Source organism: Notamacropus eugenii, chromosome 1 (assembly GCF_028372415.1).
Source record: "Notamacropus eugenii isolate mMacEug1 chromosome 1, mMacEug1.pri_v2, whole genome shotgun sequence".
Lineage (NCBI taxonomy): Eukaryota > Metazoa > Chordata > Mammalia > Diprotodontia > Macropodidae > Notamacropus > Notamacropus eugenii.
The window spans coordinates 380,112,201-380,138,809 of NC_092872.1; the positions used below are offsets into that span (position 1 = coordinate 380,112,201).

Here is a 26,609-nt window from a genome sequence, read left to right on the forward strand (position 1 = left end):
CTTAAGCCTGAGAATTTGATTATAATGGCTTTAATAACTATTTCAGTGCAGTTTGTTTCGTTTGTAATCCCTGTATTTTATGCATTTAAAAAACATTCTGAGACAAGTACATAGATTTCCCCAGACTGCCAAAGAGAATCCAAGACATAATTTAATAAATTCTGGTTTAGAGGGAGTGACTGTTAGGAAATAAAGATATGACTATCAGGTTTATACTAAATATTCTGCTAAATACTTTGATTTAACACGAAGATGGCTCAGTTTACTCAGCATATCAGAGAATTCATTCCAAGTTGCAACATTAGAAAAAAAGCTTTGGTTTAACAAATGACAGCCTCAGGTCTGAGTTAATTTACATCAATTGTAGCATCCCTTTATACTTTTCTCTATATACCTCTAATCCCCAATTCCTTTCTCCCTTACAATTTATGCTTTTTGAGGGCAGGAATTAATATTTTTAAAAAATCTATGTCTCTAGTACATAATTGAGTATATTGCTCTGGGTACTTAATACATGTTGGAATATTAATGGAAGTTAACTTAGCAGCCTGGAGATATAAAGTATTCTTGTTATTGGCCCAGGCAAGTGGCTTATCTGCTGGATAACTGAAGCCTTATTTTACAATCTTCAAGTAGTAACTTGTCAGTAGGCAAGCTTTCTTAAACATATAGTGATAGGAAGTCTTTGGATTAAACGTTGCTTAGTGCACATTCCACAAAGTATGTTTACTTGGGAAAAAGCCTTTAGTAATTCATTTCTGGTATGCAGTTTGGGGGAATTTCATCTTTTTTATGATATATGAATTGTAACTTTCAACGTTTTGTTTAAGGATTTCCCTTACTTTAAAAGAAGCAACTTCACAGCCAAGAGATACATTCTATTTTCTACGTAAGCAATAGGTTTAAGAAAAAGAGAGGGAGGGCAAAATGTATCAAACTTTTTGGGAGTTTGATTTAATAGGTCAAAAGTAGTGATTTCTTTGTTCTATGTTGAAATCATACTCTATTGGGATGGCAAGTGTCTACTCTATTGGGATGGCAAGTGTCTTAGGGAGCACTAAGAGATTTGATAATGTTCCTTTTAAGACCCTCCTTTGGACCAACTTCTTTAACAGTGAACAGGTTTTTTACTTAATTAACCACTGCTTCACATCAAAAGATTTCAAGGATTTGTCTATCTTAGATTTGTTTTTGAGCATGGAGAAAAGTGATGCTAAGGTGTTGGGATTTTAATCTAAAACTCAAGATTTGTGATAAAAATGAAAGCTTTCTCGTAATAAAAGAACCTTGTCTTCCCTTAAGAGTTTACTGTCAATCGGACTGACCAGTTGATTGCCACATAATTTTTTTTACTAGTCTTATCTTGATGTATTCATTTTCTTGATAATTGGAATGCTTTCAAGCCTTCATTGAAAACAGAAGTCTTGACTTTATCTAAAATTTTGTTTTGCAGGGATAGTCTTGCTGGTAGTTAGGAAAATATGAAGCTCTCTAATTTTATCTTACTGGTCAACCATGAACTGATGAGAAAAACTTATTGACTGTTTGAGTCCTTCCCAGGAGTTAATAAATTTTGATTTTCTTTTCTAGCCATAAAAACTACAGTAACACAAAATACCCAGTATCTCTGCTTATTTGCATTTTTTAAAAGTATCTCTGTGCTTGCTTATGGTATTAAAAATCAGTGCTTCCCTTAGTTACTCCACCTAGCAGTGGCATGTGTAGTAGTGGTTGAGTTTTAGCACTTGTGACATGACCTGGTCATTGAGCCAGTGTCACATGTGGCATTTGAACCTGGGACAAATGAATCTTTCTGATTCTAAGTTCAGTACTTGTTCATTATACCGTGCTGCCTTTCCATATTACATATATGCAGAGTGAAGTTTGATAGTGATAAATTTTCCTATGGATACCACATATAGAAAAACAAAAAAGTTTTAAAATTGTAGTTTTATGATTTATGAAGACTCATTAAAACTCTTCAGAGGTGATAAGGACTCACACTCAGTTTACAGAGGTAAGGAAAGAAGAGGCCCTGAGAGAATGAGTAGTTTGTCAGGTCAGATAGTTGATAACAGAACGGTCTCCCTATTGCCCTAGGTCAATATTTCTGCCATACCACATTACTTCTTCCTTTATTCCCATTGAATTATCCTTAACATTTTGAGTACCAGCAAAAGCAAGACACTAAAGCAGATACTAAGGATGTTGCAAGGGAGGAAATCTGGCATCTTGGGATACTTTTTTAGGCATGTTCGGTTTTGCATCCTAAGTCAACTTGAAAATGTGAAAACTTTACATTGTGGTACAGTTCTTACAATCTACGAAGAGCTTTAATATTCATTTGATCTTTTTAACTATGTAAGGTAGGCAGCAGAGTCAGGAAATTAACCATTTTCTAGAGAAGGATGATTACTAGAATTATGATGACTGTCTCTTGAATCCTTATCTAGTGATTACCAGTATTTTGTAATTTTTTTAAGATTGATACACCAAACTCCTTAAAGGATGTTTAAAAACAAAACCCCAAATTCTCTTAAATGAAGTTTCATTCTGATCATGAAGAACTTCAGATATTGAGATTGGAGATTAATGTGTTACAGTTTTTGTGTGAATTTCTTTCCTCAGGTAAATTCATAAATAAAGGAGGGAAATCAAAACATTTTTAGACTTGTTTCAGCCACAAGCCAGTTTTTATCTTGAATATGAAAAATGGGAAGCTGGTTTTAAAGATTATATTTGATATACTCATGAAGGATGAGTAAAGGCAAAGCTGTGTTTAAAAAATAATAAAGAATTTTTAAAAGAAACATTTGATGATAGTTTGATAGGCAGCATTATCCATTGAATTGATGTGGTTATCTTATTCCCTCTTTCAAGCCTTTCTGTCAGGAAAAAAGGAGATGGAAATAGCAAGTGTGTATAAGGAGAAGATTGAAAGTGAGTTAAAATGAAGCAGATCTGCTCAATTGCAGTGGCAGCAATGCTGCATAGTTTGATGCTGTGTTGTGGTTTGAATCATTTGAATTATCAAGTTATCTCTGCACCACCCCCCTTTTTGAGTAAGTTGTTTGTTTCCACCAAAACTTAGAGATCATATGTCTGAAACAGAATATTAGAGCTGAAGGAGACTTTAGATCATACAACACCTTGTTATTACTCAATGCCCTATTTTTGCAATTTAGAAACTTTTTAGTAAAGTTTAATGGTAATATGTAACTACAAAGGGTAAGTTGCTGTTATTCTGTACTGTAGCAAGTGATTATCTTATTGGAGTCATTATCACTGAGGCTTTTTAAGATAAAATTTTTTAATTTTTGAGGACAATAAATACATACGTACTTAGAAATGCAGTTTTCCTGGAAAGGGCACAGGTCATTTTATCCCTTGTTTTTTAATGAAAAGAGGTGGCTGAACTAATCAGTGCTTCCTAGCTTTTGTATTCAGTACATCTCTTTTTAATAAAAACTGTATTATGACCCCTTAGGGTAATTTAAAACTCATGATATTCTTTTAAAAATGTTAAGTGCTTACAATAACTTCAGAGTTAATTTTTTGTTCCCAAAAGTTCCAAATAAAATTTGCATTATATAATTGCAAATAAACTAGCATTCTATCTATAATTGGGAAAACTTTGAATATGAAATAACAAAACATTTAAAATGATGAATATTTTATGTGACACATAAAATTACCATATTTTATGTGGTAAGAATTGAAGTAATCCAACAAGACCTTATGTGCTTAGTATTATGTGTGAGACTTCATATTAATTTTATTTTACAAATTATGTCAGATATCTTTAAAGCAACAAGTTAAAATTTGGAAGGTGCTTAATGTAATATAAACTTAGTTCCTATGTTAGGACTTTTTATTTGAATGCAGTTTTGCAGTATTTAGCCCAATACCAAATATAGTCCTAAGTCTGGTTTTGCATCAGGTTTATTTCTGTGTTTTGATTTAAAGAAGAATAAAGTGAAAATACTTGCTCACACAAATGTGTGGTAGAAAGGTAGAATTTTACAAACTTTTCCTGAGAAATCATTAATTTTTAGCCACCTAACCAATTTATAAAAATGAAGTCATGATATGAAGCATTTACTATTCCATTGGCTAATGACAAGTGCAGTATTACATAATAGATGTGCTTTGTTCAGTTGTGTATTTGTTACTTCATTTTTAACAATGTGTATTTGTAAACTAACCTTAATAAGTCAGATGTGACTTTCTCAGCTCATGGAAATTCCACTCAATGAATGAGAAGTGTTGCCAACCAGTTCATTTGAAAATCTGCCAGAAAATAGCCTTAATACTGCAATGAGGCGTAATGGAAGGTTTGTTTCTGTAAAAATTTGTTATGGTGTCAAGATGTCTTGTAGTACACATGTTCAACAATCATAGTTTTTGAATAGATGGTTATTTGTGCTACCAAAATGTAAAGTTAGTAACATTGTGGTTTAGGATTATGTAGCTAATGAGGTACAATTACAGGCTAATGGAAACAAAGTGACTACTCTGGTGCCTTATGCAGTGCACAAATGAGATATGTATATGCATCTGACCATCACCATTGTACAAATACTGAGAGTGTGTACTTGCATTTGATTATCTTGTTTGTAACAGTTTTCTAAAATTCAGTTATGTTTTATTTTCCGTTCAAATTCTCTACCTCTCTCCCCACCTCTTCCACTACTCATTGAGAAAGCCAAAAAAAAAAAAAACCCCAACAAAAAACCATGTTATAAATACGTATAGATATACAAATCAAATATCTGCCTTAACTATGTTTGTAGAAGTTTGGAAACAATTTGATAATAGGTTGAGAAAGTGCAAGAACAGGTGTTTAGAAGTAGTCAATTTGCGAAATTGTGGGCGTGATCATGAAAATTTTAAATTGCTGCAGAAATAGACCTGTGCATCAAGTATGCATGTGCTTGTCACAGAGTAAAAATATAACATGGATAATGGTTTGCTACTTAAGGTACCTTACACCAACATCACAAATATTCCTGCAAATGCGTAAGAAAGAACCACTAGACCAGATACAGACTGATGTAAGTCAGCTATCTTAACTCCTGTCCGCATTCATTGGATTTAAAGCATTTACTGTATAATAATGGGTATGATCCTTCCCTTGAAGTTTCCTCATTTGTAAAATGAAGGAAGGTGATATAGATCTTTTTCATCTTGTAACAAAATTGCCTAAGAAATTAAAATAGCATCAATTTAGGTAAGGATATAGTAGAACGTGAAACTGTTTATCGGTGACTAATGCTCTGGTTTCTAGAAGATTATAAATATATATCATATGCTTACATTACTTTTTAGGGTCTTTTAGATTATCTTGGTTTGTCACTCTTAGTTTTTGGCAAAGTGATGGTTCAAATTCCTTCCTAGTTAAGAAGAAGCTGTCAAAGAAGTATTTTCATGGTAATAGCTGTTTGTAACTCAGTATTGAATGGTTTTAAAATATATTTTAGTTCCTGAGCTATACAAAAACAAAATCAAATTTTGAAAGGTACCAGGTAATGTAGTGAAAAGTGCATTGGACTGGGAATTATAAGGCTTGGGTATATTTGCCCTGAATCTGCAACCTGTCTGTTTGATCTTAGAAAATCCTCTTTCTTCCTCAATTTTAGTTGAATGGAAAGTAGAAAAAGGAAAGTCCCTACTAGTTCCGGACTTATGGCTGAAATTATAATTAGGTAAAGTGAAATGAGAGTGGTATATGTTAAGAGTGCACTAAATTGCCATTAAGAATCATTACAACTCTTTATGGAGATTGCTAGGGGAGACTCATGCCTTAATAGAGAGGACAGAGACCTTGAGTGAAAAATAACTAATCAGGGACACCATTTTTGCGAATTGTAAAGATTTGGGTTAGCCAGTATTGCGTACGTAATGCACACAATCAGAACTATGAAACTCAACAGTGTTTTGAGTATCATTTTCATAGGATCAGAGCTGGAAGACAAATCATCTGGTCTATCTGACCCTCTCATTTTTGTATATAAAAAAGGTTCAAAATAACACATTGTTAATATAGCAGAGGTGGATTTTGAACCTCAGACCTTCTTACTGGAAGTTCTATGTTCATTTGCACTATACTATATAACCTAGTAGGTAAACAACCAAGAACCACAATAGATTTGTTAGTTTCTACTATTATGGTATGTGGAATTCAGCAGTGGATTGGTTCAGCATCTAGAGTACTGTTCTCAAACCTAGTGAGTTTTACTCTGAGAGTTAATTAAATGTTTGGGGAAATTTCACCCAGAATTTTGGCTTATAATGTTATTTATGGAAATGATTGACTTAAAAAATGGGAGGGGTGCAATAGTGAATAATGAGTAGGTGGCCAAGTTTTTGTGATCTGTTTGTCTTAAAGGCACTTTAATTTTTCCTTATTTTTATTACTTTGTTTTCACACCACATTTATTTCTGAATACATCCCTCTTTTCTGTCCAGTGAACCATCTCTTATAAACAAAGGTTTTAAAAAAGAGAAAATAGTAAAGCTAAACGATACTACAAGATATGCAATATTTACATCCATAGTGCTTCACTTGTGCAATGAAGAGAAGGTGAATTTTCTCTTGAATTATTTTTTTTAAAGTTTGTTGACAGCAAAGTAGATTGGTGTTTCTCTTTTACATGACTGACATTTCTGTACGTAACAGCTCCTTTACATTCCCCTGTCAACTGTCTTTTGTAACAGTTAAGCAAAACCATCTAAACTTGATTGTGTGACACATTTGCAACTGCATTGCCCTATCTCTGCTGAAAGGAGGAAAGTCAAGTGTCTTTTAGTTGGAGAAAGTTTCATTTCTTGGATGTACAGGAGTGATTTCTGTTGGGAATAGAGAAGGCTTCCTGTCATTTGTAATACTTTTAAAAAATGTAGGATCTAATTTCAGGATAGCTATAGTTATTTCAACTGAATACCCAACATGTAAATAAGGTCAGCTGAAGATGGTAAAAAAAATTGTGAAAGAAAGCTTTGGGACTAAGTTTTTTTTTTTTTTAAAATAAAGATGAGAACTGTTTTTATAGATCATTTTAAAAAAAGTAAACTTTTACTCTAATTACAGATCACAGCCACAACTGCCCTAAATTTAAGTGCTGTAGTGTCTTACAGTATTCCAGATGACTTGAAGCACAGGATAGTGGTGGGATAAGACATATATCAGATTCATTTACAAAAGTTGGGAAATAAGTGTATGTAAGAAATTTTTTCTGACGTACAAATAAAATAAATTTTCCATAATCTGTATAGTCTTTCCCATGAATTTTAAATTTGAATCCCCAGGTTTCTGAAGTATACATTCTATCTTTTGACTTTTGTTAATCTTAGGACGCTGGAAGGTAATGCGTTACTTAGGTACCTTCTTGTTCTTAAGTGACTTTTTTAAATAAGAGATTTTCTATTTTTATGTCATTTAACTTATAATGGGGCAGTTTGTACTCTTTAGCTTGACTCTGAACTTGACCCTTGTGTAAGAGAAGTCTTTGTAAAGGTAGTAATTAATGCTTGAGATTCTTGAGTTAGCTGTTATGATTCAGGCATGATAGAGCCTCTCAGCTAATTTATTTAGGTACCCTGTGGAGTTTTTCCGTATTTAAGATTCCAGATTATTCCAGATTAAAGCTACTGTACCATTGGTACAGTAAAATTTCAACTGAATTCAGAAGTCATCTGACTTAAGGAAGTGATTGAATAAAGAGAATCTCTGGTGAAAGTTGGTTGGGGTTTGTTCTTTCTGGTTCATCTTTGCACTGTTGAAATCCATGTTGAACACAGTACCTCCCAAAGTTTATTTGCCCTCTTTGTTAATACTAAAATTATTATAAAACTAATCTGTCTACTTTTAATTAGCTCTAAGATTGAGACAGTTCACTTAGAACTGGTGTGATAAATCTTTTTGCAATAGTGGTTTTCATTGTCTTACAGAATTAGGAAATTGATGAGTATTTTGCAAAGAGGAATATGTATGTGTATTTCTAAATTTTATCTATGGGGTGCAGTTGATAGAATGCTGGGCCTAGAGTCAGGAAGACTCATCTTCTGAGTTCACATCTAGTCTCAGGCACTTAATAACTGTGTGACCCTGGGCAAGTCATTTTATACTGTTTGCCTCAGTTTCCTCAATTGTAGAATGAGTTGGAGAAGGAAATGGCAAACCACTCCAGTATCTTTGACAAGAAAACCCCAAATGGAGACATGAAGAATTGGACAAGATGATTTCTGAATTTAGAATTTTATGGGTTACTTGGTTTGTAACAGGCAGCATAATACTGTGGAGAGAGTTATACCACCTTTGTGCCTGGACAATTTGCTTCACCTCTCAGGGCCTTAGTTTTCTCACCTGTAAAATGAGAGGGGCTTAGACTTGATGACATGTAAGGTCCCTCTCATAAATTTATGAATCGTGACGATTGGCATTGTTTCATTTCTAGACAGCAAAATACTGGAAAATTAAGCATTTAGAATAGTTTTAAGCACAGACCTTAGTGCTTTTTTCTTTCAGTTAACCCATTGAAATAACTGATTTTTTTCACTCCAGCTCCCATTTCCTTTATTACTTTGACCTTAATAAGTTTACTAATTTACCTTATTGCCCTCTCAGAGTAATAACCTGTCTAGCGCTTTTTTTTTTTAACTTTGTGTGTCAGTGGTAAGAGGGTGAATCACAAAAATAGAATCCGATTTCAAATTCATCTTTTGGAGAAAGCATATAAAAGAGCTTTTTGTGAACTCTATATATGTGTCTGAGCCAAGTTTCCATCCTTCACAAAGATGACTACAAAAATTGGGAAGGGGGGGAAGGAGTTTAAAGGCTTAGCTTTTTGCCACTTGAAACTAAAGGTCATTTGGTGTAACTTACAATCTTTAACAATATGATGATCTCCTTGTACAGTTCTGGGAAATTTTCGTAGTATGGTAATGCCACAGAAGGGTAGTTTACCACAATGGGGTGGAAGAATATGAAGTTTCCTGTAACATTTCTGAAGACTAAGTGAAGCTCTTAATATGTTTTGAAAGACTTAAGTCTTAATAGAACATTACAGTGATGAAACACTTGGAAAATGATTAAAAGTTGCTTTTTTAAAAAATCTAGCCTTCCAAGAAGATGTGGTATTAAAGATATAGCTCGATTTTCTTAATGTTTCTATTTCCTAGAGAGTGTTCTAAAGTAGACATTTAGATAGAAAAAGAAAACCAACCTACCCGATCAGCAACATAAAAAGATGCCACAATATCCTGGTTCCCTAGTTTCATTTCCCTTGTCACTTTAAAACAAATTTAATTTGCATGGATTTTTTTACTTATTTGTGAACTTGTTTTATTCTTCTGGTACAGTGAAAACTCTTTGAGGTCTGGGACTGTCTCACTTAAAAATGTTTTTTCCCAGTGCCTTCTATCATTGCCTGATACATAGTAGATGATTTAAGAAATGCTTGTTGATTGATTGAAGAAGAAATTTAGATGGCAGAGTTGAATGTAACCAGAAATTCAAGCAATTTGTGGTGATTGTATAAGATACATATACAAATGATTGATACAAATGTATTTAGAGTCTATATGCAAAACATTTCTTGCACCCCCTTTACACCCCTACTCCTCCCCATTTTGAGTTAAATAAAAATATCTACAACCTAATCTGAATTTTTTTCTAAAGAAAAATTTGGAGCTAATAATTAGACTGGGAGAAGTGTAGGTAGTATAGTGGGAAAGAACACTGGTTTTGGGATTAGGAGGACAGTTTTAAATCTGTTTCTTATTACCTCTGGCCTTGGGAAGGTCAGTTCACCTCTGTGGGCTTTGGTTTTGTTAGATGTGTAAAATGGAGTTTTATCTTTTAACTAATTTTTCTCTATAGATTTTCTTATAAGCTGGTAAAACTTTATGGAATCCTATAGGGCATTTTAGTTACATATTTAGTCTGTTTCTATATCTACTGGCACTAGTGAGCCAGCCAGGCTGAACTTTCAGTGCTTGACTTGGGGCTGGGAGAGAAGAAGAAGGGTGCTTTTCTTTTCAACAAACCTATCCCAGAGGAGGAAATGATTGTAAACTCTTAGCCTGGGATACTTGCTTGCTTGTGACTGAAATTACTGGAAGAAATTTGGTCCTAATGACATTTCATTTTTTCACTCTGATGCACTCACTTAAATATATGGCTCAACCCCTCAGCCAGTTATCACTGACGAAATACAAAATAGTTCAGTATTTTACCTTTTGCTTCCCTTCCAATTGTCTTCCCTCTCTTTATCATTTTACTGATTGCTTTCAAGTAAACAGGATTGACACAGATTAAATTGGCCATTTGAATTTTAATTTATGCATGTAGAAAAAAGTACTTAAAATAATATTTACAAGAATGTCAGGAAAGTGGGTCTTAATTTCAGGAAAGGGTAGGAGAATTGTTGTGGCAATTTTACTATCTATCTTGGTTCCTGTGTCTTGGTTGGTAGTTGACCAGCTGGAATTCTGTCCCCATCTTCCTACAGCTGATAATCTTCCCTCTGCTGATAATCATCTTAGTCAATTCTGAATGAATTTTATAGGAAGACTCCAGCTGGGATGCTCTACTTTCTCTAACCTCAGCATTCTCCTTATTCTGTCAGTGTCAAATTATCCTGTCCTCTCTGTCTCCTTTACTTGGCTTGGCTTCCAGCCTTTGCTGCCTGAAAACTTCTCCCACTGTCAGAATCAAAGAGCCTATGGGTAGTTTGCCCTCAGGTAAAGTCTAAAATAACCCTCAGACTTTAGAGAACTCTGGAAAAAAGGGGCTCATCATCACCCTCCACTCTTATCACTACCTCATCCTCATGCTTTTGTGTCCAAGCCTTTTGGCAGACCTCCATACTGTCTAAGTTTGTAGTATTTAAGGAGAGACATCTTGGTGTGGTGAATAAGACTGCTGAAGTTGGTGTTAGGAATACCCTGGTTCAAGTCCTATCTCTGACTTATGGCTCTGTAATTCTGGGCAAGTCATTTAACCTCTTAGTGCCCCAGACAACTCTGAGATTAAGTTGTAGAGCAGGTGTCCATGAACATTGGTAAAGAAGGGTGGAGGAGGAGTTTTTTCATTCCAATCACAGGTCTGGTCCAAAAAAAAAATTTCTCTACTTAAAGAATCTGTGAATTCTCACACAATTCATTAAGCCAATAAATACATTTCCCTGTGGCCAGCTTGGTGATCTGTGTGATAGGCAGCTCTGTACTTAGCTAGTCATCTGACAACATACATAGAAACTTTCTAGTTTTGTAGAACCTGAGATCTGCTAAATAGCCTAGGACAGGGTGGGGAAACTGTTTCCTCAATGTCCTCCTGTGTGGCCCGTTGACTGAATCCAAACTTTACAGAACAAATCCCCTTAATAAAGAGATTTGTTCTGTATAACTTGGACTCAATCAAAAGGACACTCCCAAGTACCTAGAGAGGCCTTAGGATCACCTCCACACATGGCAAGGTAAGTGAATAGGACTTTGGGAGAGAATATTATTTGCTTTTTTAAATTAAATTTTCCTTTTCATTATGAACTGAATAAACATGAACATTTCTATATACAAAGATCAAAAAAGAGGATTGTATATATGAAAATGAATTGCTATTTATATATAGCTTATTTTTAAAAAATATTAAATGTTGCATTATTCTTGCTTTATTTAAATATCCCTTTCTGACTGTCCACTGTCTTCTCCATATATTTAAAGTACTTTAGTTCTTTGATTTTTTTTGTATCATCACTTATTTCTCAACTCTACCCCCACTACTATCCCTCCCCCACGTCACTTTTTGTAATGAGTAAGCATAGTAAAAAACAACCCATAGAAAGCATTTCATTCTACACCTGTAAGTTCATCAACTCTACCCAGAGATGCTTTGATTTATTATCAGTTTTGTGGTGTCACAATTGGTCATTAAAGTGATTGTAGTCCTTAAGTTTTCCACACTTTTTTTCTTTAGGTTGTAGTCCTTTTATAAATTGCTCTCCTGGTTCTCTATATCATTTCTTATAAGTCTTTGCAGGTTTCTCTGAATCCATCCCTTTTGGCATTTCTTAAAGTGCTTTAATATTCTATTATATTTTTGTACTATTCCCAAATGATGTGTACCCATTTTGTTTCAAGTTCTGCTACAACAAAGTTCTATTATCTATTTTTGTATATAGCCATACTTGATTTTTTTGGTCTTTTTGAGGTATATACCTAGTATAGTATTACTACGTGCACATTTTAGTAACTATTAGTTTTAAGCTTTGAGTACTTGCTCCATTAGTATTAACTTAATTGCCAAAACTGGTATGAACTTAAGGAGTTCAATTAAAAAGACCTCATTGTTCCTCTTGCCCTATCTGCCTTTTTTTTTTTCTTTTTTGCATTTTTTGTTGACCAGCATGTAAAGTAGCTAATGAGGAAAGACCTTAGTTCGGTTGACTTATCTGCTATTTTGTGAATCTTGCAAAGGAACTGACAAGGATATTTGAAGGAAATCAGATACAAACAAGAAGTTATAACAGAATTACTTTATTAAAAAAGGTTTGATTTTACGCGGTTGTGTTTTTCAGGCACAAACTAATGGAGCATCTGTTTGCTAGACTTAAAAATGCTAATAAATTTGGTAAATTTGCATCTTGGTTTGCTTAATATTTTACTTGCACCATCAAACATTTACATAACTGCAGTTTGGTAGCTTGATAGACAGACTGCATTGATTTTCTTCCAAACTGCAGAATTATAACAGATGGTAGAAAATTCCACAAAGCAGGTGAAAATTATTTTAGCATAAATAAAATAGCTTAGCTACATAACTGTATTGAGGGGTAGTTAATTTAGTTTACAGGTTTATTTGTCTTTATCTGGATTGGTTACTAGGTAATGGGTAGAAGTTTGAAGATATTTATTTCATTTAACCTTTTAGTGTATATCACTTGACAGGAGGTTGGATGTGAAATATGCTTTTATGGAGGCACTGGGGTATAGTTGAAAGTGTTGTAACTGGAGGCAGGACATGGGTTCAGATTCTGGCTTTGTTACTTAATGACCTTGGGCAAGTTACTTAATCTCTTTGAGACTCTGGGTTCTTTAATAAAAAGAAAAGATTGGATGAAATATTCTGAGACCTCCTAGAACTTTAAAGCTATTAAGTTGTGCTCCTGAAGGGATCCTAAAATAAAGCTGTTCTATATTGGCAATTAACCACCGAATACAGTGTTCATTCAAGGTGTCAGTCATATAAAGATGAAGTTTGTAAAATTGCAGTCAGTTATTGGTGGAGAAGTGAACAGATGGTGCTAACACACAAACAGCAGGTATATCTAGAGAGAAAGAAGATCACATATTAAAACTTTTTAAACTCTTTTTGGTATTGCGGATAAGAATAGGAGGCAAACCTTGATTTAACATTTTGCTTTTTTTTTTTTTTTTAAGAATTAAATGTATCTTCCTGCACGTACAGTGGCAGATTTGAATATACTTCTTCTAATCAAAAGAACTTGAGTAGTGGGATGGATCCTGGTATGCTTTTAGTTTGAATCAAGTTCTGTTGAGAGTTAATTATTTTATAGTTTTCAAATGAATTTTTGCTAGCACTGTAAAGCACCTAGGCTTTTTCTTGCAAGAGAAAGTCATGAATGGACCAGATAATACAACACATTCTCTAACCTGCTTGGGCAAAAATCAACTGAGTTAAGACTTTTAAGGCTAAATTTTTTCATCTAGGGGAATATAACCAGACAGTATAAATCTTATTTTCTCTAATCTCTGTACCTCCCAGCCTAGTACCATATCCTTATCCACTCTCAAGGTTCTCACTTTTTATTTAAAGTTCTCAGATTTTGCCTTTTTTTATTGGTGCCCTAAAAGTAGTCATTTATACTTTTGCATCGAATGGAATTTGGTTTTTAGCTTTATGTTGAACTTAATATTTTAAATTCAAGGTGCTACCACTTGAATTTTAAGTGTTGTTTATGTTCATATTCAGTTTTCAGAATGGTATCTTTCCTCTCAGCCCTTTTAGGATGTTGAGGACATTTTAGTTGAGGTGGATTAGGTGTTATTTGCACTTGAGAAACTGAGCAGAAAGAATACTTCTTGGGTAGCAAGAATTAAAGCTGTGCCACTTAAAGGTATCTTAGGCAGTTCATTTTGCCTTTGAAATTTCTTGGTTTTCTCATCTGTTAAATGAATATTAAATTAAATGTTAAATTTAAATTGTACTCATTTAAAAGATTTGTGAAGATTTTTCTTTATTCCCCACCTCTGCTAAACTGAAGAAAAATATTCTTAACCAAATTAACATTTCCTCAACCATCCACTGGATAGATAGGGGAACTGTGGAGTGGTCAACCTGTTTGCAATTTTCCTATTTGTTGGGGGTGTAAACTCAGTTTCATGTGGACAGTCTCGGGTAGGTAAAAGTGAGGACTTCTAAACCTCTCCCCTTTTTTGTTTTGCGCAGAGCACAGGTGGCCCTAGAGCGAATAGCGGCTGGAGGCTAAGTGGGTTAAGGAGGCCTTTAACATATGGGTACCCCACAACAAGAACTTCATTTATACAGAAATCTGCAGCTAGCACAACAACTGACAAAGAGAGGCATCCAACAAAACAAAGATGAAACTAAATGGCTGAATTACACATATTACAACAAAAGGAAGTGCAATCACTAATTCCAAAGCATATTCTAAGAGAGGTAGCGCAGTGCTGGCGCCTTACACTTCACCACCCCCTCAGTCATGCAAATGGACCTCACGGCCAAGCCTGTGAAATTCAGGCGAAAAGTTGGTCACCCCCGTGTGTCTTGGATTTGTGATGCCAAAGTCCTCCTTCAGCTGCTGAAAGGAGATGCCTTGATGAAGTGGGCGGCAATGTAGGAGTTAGGAGCGCCCAGTGTTATGTCAGCGTGGCAGTGGTTGGGATGAGTGCTGCTTCCTCTCTGGGCAGCAAGGTCAAAGCTGTCAGCAGCAGACTCAGGTGGTGCATGGTCCTCCTCCGGGGTCTCCGGGCTCATCGCTTCCGGCGTCTCCTGCGTCTCCGACACTGGTTCCCACCTACGGATCCTTCTGATGGGAATCCACGCGTTCCCTTTTCCTGTGGAGACACAAACATACCCTGGACCCCATATTAGTATCTTATATGGACCTTGCCATTTCCCTGAGGCCATATCCTTTACCATGGCCCATGTGTCCTTATTTCCAGCCTGGGTATTACTTTCCTTCCGGGGTTGTCGTGGAATAGTCACAAAATGTCTCATACCTGGAGTAGTATGTGAATTTTTTGAGATATGCAAAAAATTGTGTGTATATACAGCTGTATCAAGCTCTGATTGTGTGAGGCAACCTCTTCCCCTTTTTTGTTTAGCAAGGATCGCCTTTATGGTGAAATTGATAAGGATGCATACTGGCTCTTTACTTTGGTATTGCTGCCTGGGGCTCTCTAATGCTTGATTAACATACCATTAGCAGATGGTGGGGCTGTAGTGCTCTTCACCTTCTGAGAAAATTCTGACACCCAAATCACATTCTGCCCAGGGGTAAGGCAGGCTCTGGCTAAGCTCTTCCAATCATTAGGAGTCAGAATGAACTGACCACTGAGAGTCTCAAGCATGGCTATAACAAAGGGTGAATTGGGGCCGTGCTTGGTACAAGCCTCTTTGAGAGTCGCTACTCTCTTCCACTCTATGGGTATGTGGCTCCTTCGAACCCCACCGGGGACATTGGGGTCCGCTATTTCTACCACAGGGAATGTCCCTACGTCTTCTCCATTCTCTATGGCCTTTCGTATTCCCTTTTCCAAACTGGACTGTGGCCCTGGACTGTCTGACCAATGGAGCGTGCTATAAGGAGGCGCAGAGGGAAGACACGGTATATGCTCTCCTGCATCGCCTTTCGCATCCGGTAGATGGAGCTCCGAACCTATTTTTTCTCTACACTCCTTAACTTTGTGCTCGCCAGGGCTCTCCCCTCCCCTCTCTCCGCTTTCACTCTCATTCCAATCCCGCCCTGGTCTCTCCGGGCCTTCCAGCAGGCTTTTAATCACACTGAATATCAGGAAATCTAAATCCTCCAGCTCCCCAGGGCATTGTTGTTCATAAGCGGTCATTTGTTCTCCGACCGCTCCCCATCTTTCTCTTGATATTCCAGTGTGCTCGAGCCAGGGAGAGACCTTCCAAATCCTTTTACAAAATTCTCGGAGGTCATTTAGCTCTATAGTGACCCCTGCCTCCCTGCATTCCCTGTAAGTATCTTAGCCCAGACCTCCTGTTCCTCTGGCTTTATTACTGGCAATTGATTCCCCATCCCTGCCCTTTTCCCATGGGTGTGGGAAGCTACTCACTCTTTATCTCCTTCCGAATCTAGGATTCGGGACTCGCAGTCTTTCACAGCCCTGTCTGGGTGTCCCACCACCCAGGATCTCTGCGCTTGTCCCTGTTTGGGCGCCAACTGTCAGGCCTAGAGGCCTAAGGGCTACCCAAGTCTTTCCTTACCTGTCGCAGGTCTTTGGCTGGCCAAACCGGATAAACGTGTGAGAGAAGAGACTTTCCAGAGTCGAACAAGGGTTAGGCTTTATTCAGGGTCTTGGTTACATGTGCAGGGTGAATTCTTCCTCAGGAGAGAGGAATCCTCTTCCCAAGGAGGCAAAGATCTTACAGTAAGAGAATGGGAGTGGGAGAGGGGAGGGACCTTCCGCCCTCTAAGGGCCCTTCAGTGCTAAGAGTGCCTTCAGGCTTTCCTGACCCTACTTAAGCTCCCCCCCCCCCCCCCTGCATAGTTTGCACCTGAATACCGTGCCTGCTCTCAGCCTTCAGCTAGACAACAACAGGTGTGCTCACACCATGGAATAATCTGAAGGGTGGGATTCTCTCCCCACCAAGTTTCCCACAGGGAAGAGGCGGAAATGCACGAGATAGCCCGGGTCTCACACCTCAATTCCCAGCTGTTCCCTGGGGGGCCTCATGAGAACTCTAAGGTTTAGAAGTCCTCACTTTTACCTACCCGAGACTGTCCACATGAAACTGAGCTTACACCCCCACACCTATTATTTATTTCTAAGATGATTTAATTTTCTTTGCTAGGCTGCTAAGTGACTATGACAGTAATCTTAAAGTTCACATCACTTCAGACCTAGTAAAACAGAATTCTTGTTTCCCAGTTTTGGGTGCTTATCTGAGTATTTACCACAATTATGGCATTTCATCCCCATGTATCTTATAGTTTCTAAAACTTTTTGTTAATCTTTACCTCACCTTCATTTCCCACTGTTTTCCTCCTTTTCTCATTTTAAAAAAAGGAGGAAGATAAAGCAGTTCCGCAGACCTAACTGAATATATCAACCAAGGCCAATAGTAATACACAGTGTAGTTACTTACCTAGAAAAAAAATGGCAGGGAAAGAATATTCATTTGAGTACCAAGTTTTCTCATTACATTTAGTGTTCTTGGGGGTGGGGAAGACTGTTTATGGGGTTGGAATTTGATCCTTTCTCTTTACTTTGTTATGATCATTAAATGTTTTTCTAGTACTCTTTTGGTTTTGTATCAGTTTATGTAAGACTTCCAATATCTCTCTTTGTTCTCGCAATCACATTCATGTACCACAGTTTGTTGAATCATTCCCAATCAATGAACATCTTGCATTTCAGTTCTTAGCCACTGAAAAAAAAAAAAAGGGCTTTTAAGTATCTAGATACATTTGTAAATAAATGGGAGCTTTCTGTTCATGATTATGGAATTTATAAATGTTGCACATCTTTCTGGGCAAAAAGCAAAAACCTTTGATCCCAAAACAGACCTGAACTGGAGAGTAGTTACCATCTTTTCTTTGAGCAGTTTTGTGTGTCTGAGCTTATCCAGTAAGAGTTAATAGCAAACCTTTTCCACCACCAGGTTTTTAGCTGAAATAAAATTATAAAATTTGTCTAAGGCCTGAACAGTTGAGAACTGATATACATGTCCATGGTTGAATTAGAATTAGAATGAATTAGAAATAAAATCTACTTTCATAGAGAATAGACACAGGATTTACAGAACTGTAAAACAGAAGCAGACAATGGGTAGCCCCTAGATTTTTATTTAAATTTTTCTTGGAAATCAAATGGTGTTCTACATTGCTGAAGTCATTTTAACTTGCGGTTTTGTGTAAAACAATCATTGATAGAAGGAACATTTGTGTGTGTGTGTGTGTGTGTGTGTGTGTGTTTTATGTAAAGTGTACCTATAAAGGAAATAGGCTGAAGGTTAAGGTTAGAAGAGAATTGTACGTAAGTCTGTCTGGAATTAGGACACTTGCTACTGCTGCTGGTATGTCTTTTGTTCGTAGAGATGATTTTAAAAATAACCTGCTACATTTGTAACTGCTCTTATATGCTTGTTTTATTTATAGTGTGGATGAAAAATTAGTCTTGTTGCATATGTGATTTAAATTTTTTAAAAATTACTTAAAGTTACAAATTTGTAGTTGAGTATAGAAATCTTTTGATCTCTTTTGTTCATTTTTTATACTTACTCAAATTGAACTTGGACAAATTAGCATAATTGCTTTTGAGAAAATGTTCACTATCTGACATTAAGTTATATGCTGGTGTATTACTAGCTAAAAATGTTAAATAGTGATCAGTAAACCTGCCATATAAACACAAAACTTAACATAACTCCTAGCCTTTAATGAGGCAGAACCAAAGGAATTAGTAAATAATGGGAAAAGAGATGGTTTGCTTTCTCTTCTTATCTGAAATTCTGATTCATTTTAGTCCTACTTTTCCTTTCTTTCCTCCATCCCCATTAGTATGTATTTACTTCCCTGTTATCTCATACTGACATTTCCATATTTCCTTTTAGGTTTTAATATTTTTGCTTTTTTTTTTTTTTTAATTAGCCCCACAGCATTTTCTTAAATGGATATGTCCTAATTTAGTCATTCTCCAATTTTTTGGATGTACTGTTTACATTTTTTGGAGTGTTACAAATGAATTAACCCTGAATATTTGTACAGATAAGGGGTGTGTGTGTATCTACGTGACCATGGGATTTTTTGGGGGGAATAGAATCCTACCAGAGGAATTGCTGGGTCAAAAAGTATGATCATTTTTGTGACTAATTGATTATTACTCTTCAGAGTATTTGTACTAGTATAAATGCTTGTCTGTATCGGACCTTTGCCTCCACTTCAGTTCTGCAGGAATTATATTCTAGATTGTGTTATTTTATGACTTGTATTCTTTCTGAGAATTTTTATTTATAAATTCCATTGTAAATATATTTAGTTCAACTTTTGAAAATGATGGTTTTTTTCCAAATTTTATAAATCTATTTTATATGAATCTAGTCTTGTTCTATTTTTTTCTTCATTGACAAATACATATATATGTAGAATCTGAATTAGGAAGGCTGGTTAGTCCCATCTAGCTTTTATTTGAAAACTCACATTGATAGAAGATTTATTACTTCCTGAGGTGTAAGCCATTTTATTGTTTTATGGCTCTCCTTATGTGAAAGGTTTTTCCTTATTCATTTGAATGCTTCTTCCTTGCAGTTTTATTTTGGTTACGGTCCTGCCCTCTGAACCTAGACAGGATATTTGCTTTCTTATGGTAGTCTTTCAGATATTTGAAGGACTTTTTTTCAAGTGTCTTCCCTTTCACCAACCCATATTACACTGTTGTCTCATGAATCGCATACAGTACAAAACAACCCAACCCATACAAAACACTTCCACAGTACAATAAAAAACATTCTTCCTTCCATCCTACACTTTATAACTGAATTTTCTTGCCTCAGTATGGAACTTAATCTATAGCTTTAAAGTTTATTTTAGTTGTCTCATTCTAGTGTTTAGAATTTTTTTGAAATCCTGTTATTAGTAAATTGGCTAATGTCACCATAAAGCTTGTAAGAATTTGTCTTATGGTTACTGAATAAATGATTTCAGAGAGAATAGAGAATGAAAAGCCCACTGAGCACACAGTTGTTCTTCTAAAGTGACCTATATACTTAAGTGTGCTTTTCTTTTTAAGTTGCTTTCATATTTTGATTGAATTTAATTATCTGTTTTGTGTTTTAAGTTATTACAAATATCCTATCTAGATACAGAATAAATACAAATTAGATTTGTCACATTTTTTTCTCCTAGGTTGCAGTTGACCAAAGAGATGGTTATGGAGAAGCCAAGTCCCCTGCTGGTCGGGCGGGAATTTGTGAGACAGTATTATACTCTGCTGAACCAGGCGCCAGATATGCTGCATAGGTAGGCATTCCTTTTTGTTAAACTAGAGAGCTACAGAATGCAGAATGTGTTTCCTCTTGATCAGTAGAAGCATCATGATGTAGTAGAAAGAGCATTGGCTTTTAAACTAGATTGGAATCCTTTGTCACTCATTTGTGGTAACTTTAAACTTTTGTTTCCTCCTCTGTAAAATTAGGGTAGTGATGCTTTTACTGATTGTGTGGCTGTGGAGGAAAGTGCTTTCTAAATGGTAAATAGCCACTTAAAAAAAAAATCAGGTGTGTCCTGCTTCAAGACTATATAGGTAAAATAGGCATTGGTTCTAAAGCTATACTTCCTAAATATAAAGAAAACGGATACTTGAATTAGAAGGCAGGTTTTAAGAATAAAAAATTAAGCAAGATTTTTGAGTGTCATCAGGTTTTGTTTTATAGGTTTTATGGAAAGAACTCATCTTACGTTCATGGAGGTTTGGATTCCAATGGAAAACCAGTTGATGCTGTCTATGGACAAAAAGTGAGTGTTTTGAAACTGCCAATTTTTTTCTGTTAAATCTAATAACTTCAAAACAAAACGTAATATTGTGGGAAACAACTATTTCTAAGTAGACTGACTTTGAACTGACCAGAATTTATTGGCATGGAATTTTAGGCACTTAACTGTAATTAGTTTAAAAGAAGAAAATCTTTAAATCAAACTAATTACAGAGTAATTAGTTTCTGCAAATTTCATAATAGAGACTTGATTTTTGGTTCTTTTTCTTACCTTTTGTGATAATTGGATAATCCTAGAAATCATATTTTTTGTTCATTCAATGTTTTTCAAGTACCAGTTAGTTGGGCTAAGTGGGATTTCTGCAAAAGGACTTGGCAAATATGTAAGTAGAAGGAAATCAAGTTGGGAAACAAGGACAAGAGAGCATTTCAGATAGGCCTTGAAGCTGGGTGGAGGTATGGGAGATCAGAGAAAAGACACTATTAATATAGTGAAATGACTAAGAAAACCTGGGGCTTTTAGCCATAGGTAACAATTTTCTAGGATAAAAGCAAAAAAGGAAAGAAGAGAAAGAAAGGTGCTCTTGAAACTCCACACTTGCAAAATGAATTATTTCTACTTAATTTGGTCTCTTGTTGAATAAATTTAAATTGGGTCAACTGACTGTTGCCTGGGTTCTTTAGGAAATCCATCGGAAAGTGATGTCCCAAAACTTTACAAATTGTCACACTAAAATTCGTCATGTGGATGCTCATGCTACCCTCAATGATGGTGTTGTAGTCCAGGTGATGGGATTGCTGTCTAATAATAACCAGGCATTTCGGAGATTCATGCAGACATTTGTACTTGCACCAGAGGTACGTGTTGATATGAAATGTCAGTTTTAATGTGTGACAACCTCAGATCTAAAGAAACAGCAAATTGACACATAACTACTGAAAAGAACTTTTAAGACTACTTAAGCCTCATGAGTTATTAACTTCTCTTTCTCTTTTTTGGTCTGTCTCAGTAGTTAATTGTCTGATTTGTAATTCCAGTCTCTTCCTTTGAGTTTTTACTTGGTGGTAAATTAAAAAAGTTTGGAAATATAAAAACGTAGGATAGAGGCATTGAATCCCCTGTCTGCAGCAAGACAAGTAAAGTTGCATATTTCTTGTGAGGGAAACTCATTATGAGACAACCAGTTTCACTGTTTGGCAGCTCTGATTAATAGGAAATTCTTGATGTCATATTGGGCTGGTGTTCATTTTATGTAACTTGATTACCAGTAGGCTTAGTTCTGTCCTTTGGGGCTACATGGAATTCTAATTTTTCACATGACAGCTCTTCGTTCACTCTTCCTCTGGTGACCATCTTACAGAACATGATTTTGACTGCCTCCCTCCACTGTGGTTAATTGCCTTTAGATATTTGTCATTGTTGCTATTAAAAGGTGAGACATGGAATGAACTGACCACAACTCTTTGCACTTGGGAAAATTGTTTACATAGTATTGCTTTAAGCCTCAGCTCAGAGAAATTATTGAAGCTAGACATTTCACATAATGAAAATAAATTCTCCATTTTACTAGACCTCCAGATGAAGCATGCGCAAAATACCATCCAGGTCATGTTTCCCATGTCTACTTTAATGAATTCCCTAGAACCTGGGAGTTGAGGTGAACCATTCCTTGACTTAAACAATGTCCAACAATCCCCAGTCCTGAGACAATTGATAAAAAGCGATTTTTTTCCAGTTGCCCTGGAAAGGGGAAAAGCCCTTGGCTGAGAGATTAAAAGTAATGTAAAGGGAAGTTCCCTGGGATCTCAGGAGCTTTCAGCCAAAAACCTAAAACTTTTTTATGTCTCATTGCCCAAATTGCTCATAGCTGGGTTTCATATCAGTCTTCCTGAGGGCAAAGTTAACTGCTCCAGAGCTCCTCCACTTGGTTCCTGCCCACCAGCTACTCCCAACGGTGATCACCAATAATCTAAATGGCCAGGGTCACATATCATCTTGAAAGCACAGTAACTTCTGTCCCCTGATCCTTTTAGCAAAGTTGAGAGGGCTCCATCAAAATAGTAACAAAGGACAGGCATGAACTCTTCTTATTGACCTATTCAGCCATCTCGAGCTCTCCTGTGGATGTGTCTGAGGTGTATGTGGCCACGTTTGAAACCTGCCTGTAGCTGGTCAAGGCTCTGATGCTGTTTTTCCTGGTTGCAAACCAAGGTGCTGCTGCCTTTTCTTCCGCTGCTGGTGTTATTAGGTTGCTTCTTGCCGGCTGTGTGCCTCACTGTTGGAGGCTCCAGAACATCACTGTTTTCCCCATACTCTTATTGCAACCAGTGCTGTCATTGCTCCCTGAGCCTGCTGCCCTCAAAGGCAGCTTTTGCTACTTATTTAACCTTTTGTCATTGGCCACGTTTGAACTTCTGCCTGAAGACTTCTTGTTAACTATCACTAGATAGGGTTAACTGAATTTGTATCTGAGTGCCTGTATCCATCCATACCCTATTCCTAATTTAAGGGATCTTAAATATAATTACAGATCTGCAAAAATGTTAACATAAAATATTCAAAAAATGTTGATGACTGTTTTTTTTAAAATACATTTAGAACTTTGTTAGTCTTTATAATATTAAGTGCAATAGTTTCTTTTACTCCAGTTTGTTAAAAAAATGCAGCGAACTCATTTCATTGAGTTCTTCTACTTCAGATGATCAGGTTTTTGAAATGCCAGCTGATTAAGTGAATGCCTTTTACCTTTTGCATTTCAGGGTTCTGTTGCAAACAAATTCTATGTTCATAATGACATCTTCCGATACCAAGATGAGGTTTTTGGTGGTTTTGTCACTGAACCCCAAGAAGGTAAAGAAAACAATACATAATGACTTTCCTTTAAATATGCCAGTTAATTGGTCAGCTATCAGTGTCTCAGGTTTATCACATAAAGCCTAACATTTTTAGTTCGTTGACCACTTTTTGAATCTTTGTAATTGCAACTTTTAACTGAAGAAAAAGTTTTTTCTATTTAATTTGAATGGATCAGGGTTTACATTTCTTTACTGTTAACCACCTTGTGCTTGAACCAGCTCATGGTTAAATTTTCAAAGTAATTGTATCTTGGAAACTGGCAAACATACAAATCAGGGCTAAGTTTATTGTTTTGTTTGTCCGGATTTGAGGAAGTGATAAAAGAAAAATGCTAACAAAGGAATACAAGCTTAAAAGTGTGTACTGTATATTCATTTCCCTGTGATAGAGCCAGTTGTTAGTTAAATATTTATGAGCACACTACTTGGTCCATATGACAAGACAGTATAATAGGTTCCTTATAGTAGTCTTTTTGATATGTAACTCAGTCCTCCTACTTGAGGTTTAAGATGAGCCTGCCATCTACTCTGTCTTATTCATTTTTATTTAGAGGGCAAGGGAGGTAACACAAATGACTTTAAATAAAAAAGAATGTAATGAATGCCAGACATTACACTGTACACTCTCAACCCTATCTTATAAATTCTATTCATTAGTAAAATTGTAGTTTCCACTGAGGGATACTTCCACAAAGAGCTAAAGCCTTAAATTGATTATAAAGGATCTGGTAACTAGGGTTTCTCCTGTATTGTTTATCTTAACAAATTTTTGTTGTTGTTGTTTTGGTGAGGCAGTTGGGGTTAAGTGACTTCCCCAGGGTCCCACAGCTAGTAGGTGTCTAGTGTCTGAGGATGGATTTGAATACAGGTCCTGCTGACTCCAGGGCTGGTACTCTTATCTACTGTGCCACTTAGTTGCCCCTCCAACTGTTTTACCTAATTTTTTTCCCCAAAATTTATGTCTGTTGATTGAATAGTTGCATAATTGTTTTAATTAATCTTGTTCTCCAATACAGAATCTGAGGAAGAAGTAGAAGAACCAGAGGAAAGACAGCAGACTCCTGAGGTAGTTCCTGATGACTCTGGAACTTTTTATGACCAGACTGGCAGGTATAGAAGCTTTCTTAGAGCTGAATAGAAACTTCTTTCTATAGTCAACTTCTTTGCGCTTTAGTAGGAATTTGTAAACAAACCTTAGAATTATAGATTCTCAAGTCTCTAGAATTTATATTTTATAAATTGTTAAGAGACAAAGTAACATAGTGAATAAAAGATAGAAGCCTTGGAGTTGAGAGAAGGTTCATTTCCTACCTCTGAGATTGTTGTTGTTCTGTTGTTTCATTTGTGTCCCACTCTTTGTGGGTTTTTTTTTTTTAATTTTATATATTTTCAGTGTTCTACAATCACTTCCATATCTTAGATTTTTCCCCTTCCTCCCCCCCACCTCTCCACTCCCTCCCGGAGATGGCATACAGTTTTATATAGGTTCTACACATACATTCCTGTTAAATACATTTTCACCTTAGCCATGTTATATAGAAGAATTAAAATAAATAGGACAAACCATAAAATAAACCAAAACATAATACAAGAGAAAATGATCTGCTTCATTCTGCAATCGAATTCCGTAGTTCTTTCCCTGAATGTGGAGGGCATTTTGCCTTAAGAGACAATTGGGAATTATTTAAGCCCTCGTATTGCAATGAAGTACTAAGTCTACCAGAAAAATTCCTTGCATACTGCAATTGTTGCTGCCTACAAGGTTCTCCTGGTTCTGCTTTTTTCATTCAGCATCAGTTTATATAAGTCTTTCCAGGCCTCTCTGAAGTCTTCCTGTTCATCATTTCTTATAGCCCAGTGGTATTCCATTACATTCATAAACCACTGTCTAACTCTTTGTTGTAGGCAAATGGGTAAGTGGTTTGCCCAGGGTCACACAGGTAGTTAGTGGCTGAGGCCAGATTTGAACTCAGGCTCTTCTGGCTCCAGGGCTGATACTATCCACTGCATCACCTAACTGCCCCACCTCTGGGATACCTTCTGGCTTTTTAGATATAGGCAAGTCACTTAAATCTCTCAAAGACTCAATTTCCTCATCTGTAAAATGGAGAATCGTTAGATTCTTTACCTTATAGGGTAGTTGTGAGAAGTGTTTTGCAAACCTAATGACTGGCTAAACGTGAATTGTTATTCTTCTAAAATATGTAATACCCTTCAAGGTGTCTTATTTTTGTCTTACACTTAAAATGAATTCCCCAAAACTACATCAGCCATATGTAAAGATAAAAAGGTTTAGGGACAGTACTCCCATATGTTGTTTAGTCATAGTTATTGAGCACTGTGTTAAATACTTTATGTCTTCCTTGAGTTTGGAATCTAATTGGAAGAAACAAAACTGCATGACAAATGATAGAAGAATTAAGTATTATAAGATTATGCAGAATGAAACATTGTTTTTGATAGTTAATTTGATCTAATTTTGAATGGTTATAAAGTGATTTTTTATGTCTTGTGCACTGTATTAAAGAAAGATGAAGAATCTTTATTTTTTAGAAAATTTATTTCCAGTTTAAAAACAAACCAACAGGCATTTTAAAAAAATACGCCAACCTGTGATTTTTCTCCTTTTCTTCAGTCTTGGAGAATTATGATTTCTTATTTTTAGTTCGTGGCTGGGGTAAAAACCCTGAAATTAAGACATAGTCAGCTTTACTGTTGCACTGTAGTAAATGGAATGACTTGTTGATTCTTCACATTACAAGCAATGACCTGGAGGAGCACCTAGAGGAGCCTGTTGCAGAACCAGAGCCGGAACCAGAACCGGAGCCTGAACAAGAAGCTGAACCTGAAATTCATGAAGAAAAGTCTGAACCAGCTTTGGAAGAGTCTGTTTCTGAGGACGCTCAAAAGAGCTCATCTCCTGTGCCTGTGGATTCTGCTCCAGCAGTACAGGAGGACTTGAGAGTAAGGAAGTATTAGTAATTACTATACTTCTGTCTGGCCACACCTATTCTTAATGATTGAGTAATTTGTA

General features: G+C 36.1%; 1 protein-coding gene across 2 annotated transcripts in view; it reads left to right on the forward strand.

The window, feature by feature from the left end:
• Positions 1 to 26,609, forward strand: part of G3BP1 (G3BP stress granule assembly factor 1) — a 34,829-nt gene that overhangs the window by 1,991 nt on the left and 6,229 nt on the right. For both annotated transcript variants that reach the window (XM_072630774.1, XM_072630775.1), the window contains exons 2-7: positions 20,133 to 20,246; positions 20,660 to 20,741; positions 21,404 to 21,577; positions 23,480 to 23,570; positions 24,592 to 24,685; positions 26,338 to 26,539. In XM_072630774.1, the coding sequence (XP_072486875.1) occupies positions 20,152 to 20,246; positions 20,660 to 20,741; positions 21,404 to 21,577; positions 23,480 to 23,570; positions 24,592 to 24,685; positions 26,338 to 26,539 (738 nt within the window). In that variant the 5' untranslated portion in view covers positions 20,133 to 20,151. The remainder of the gene's footprint in view (positions 1 to 20,132; positions 20,247 to 20,659; positions 20,742 to 21,403; positions 21,578 to 23,479; positions 23,571 to 24,591; positions 24,686 to 26,337; positions 26,540 to 26,609) is intronic.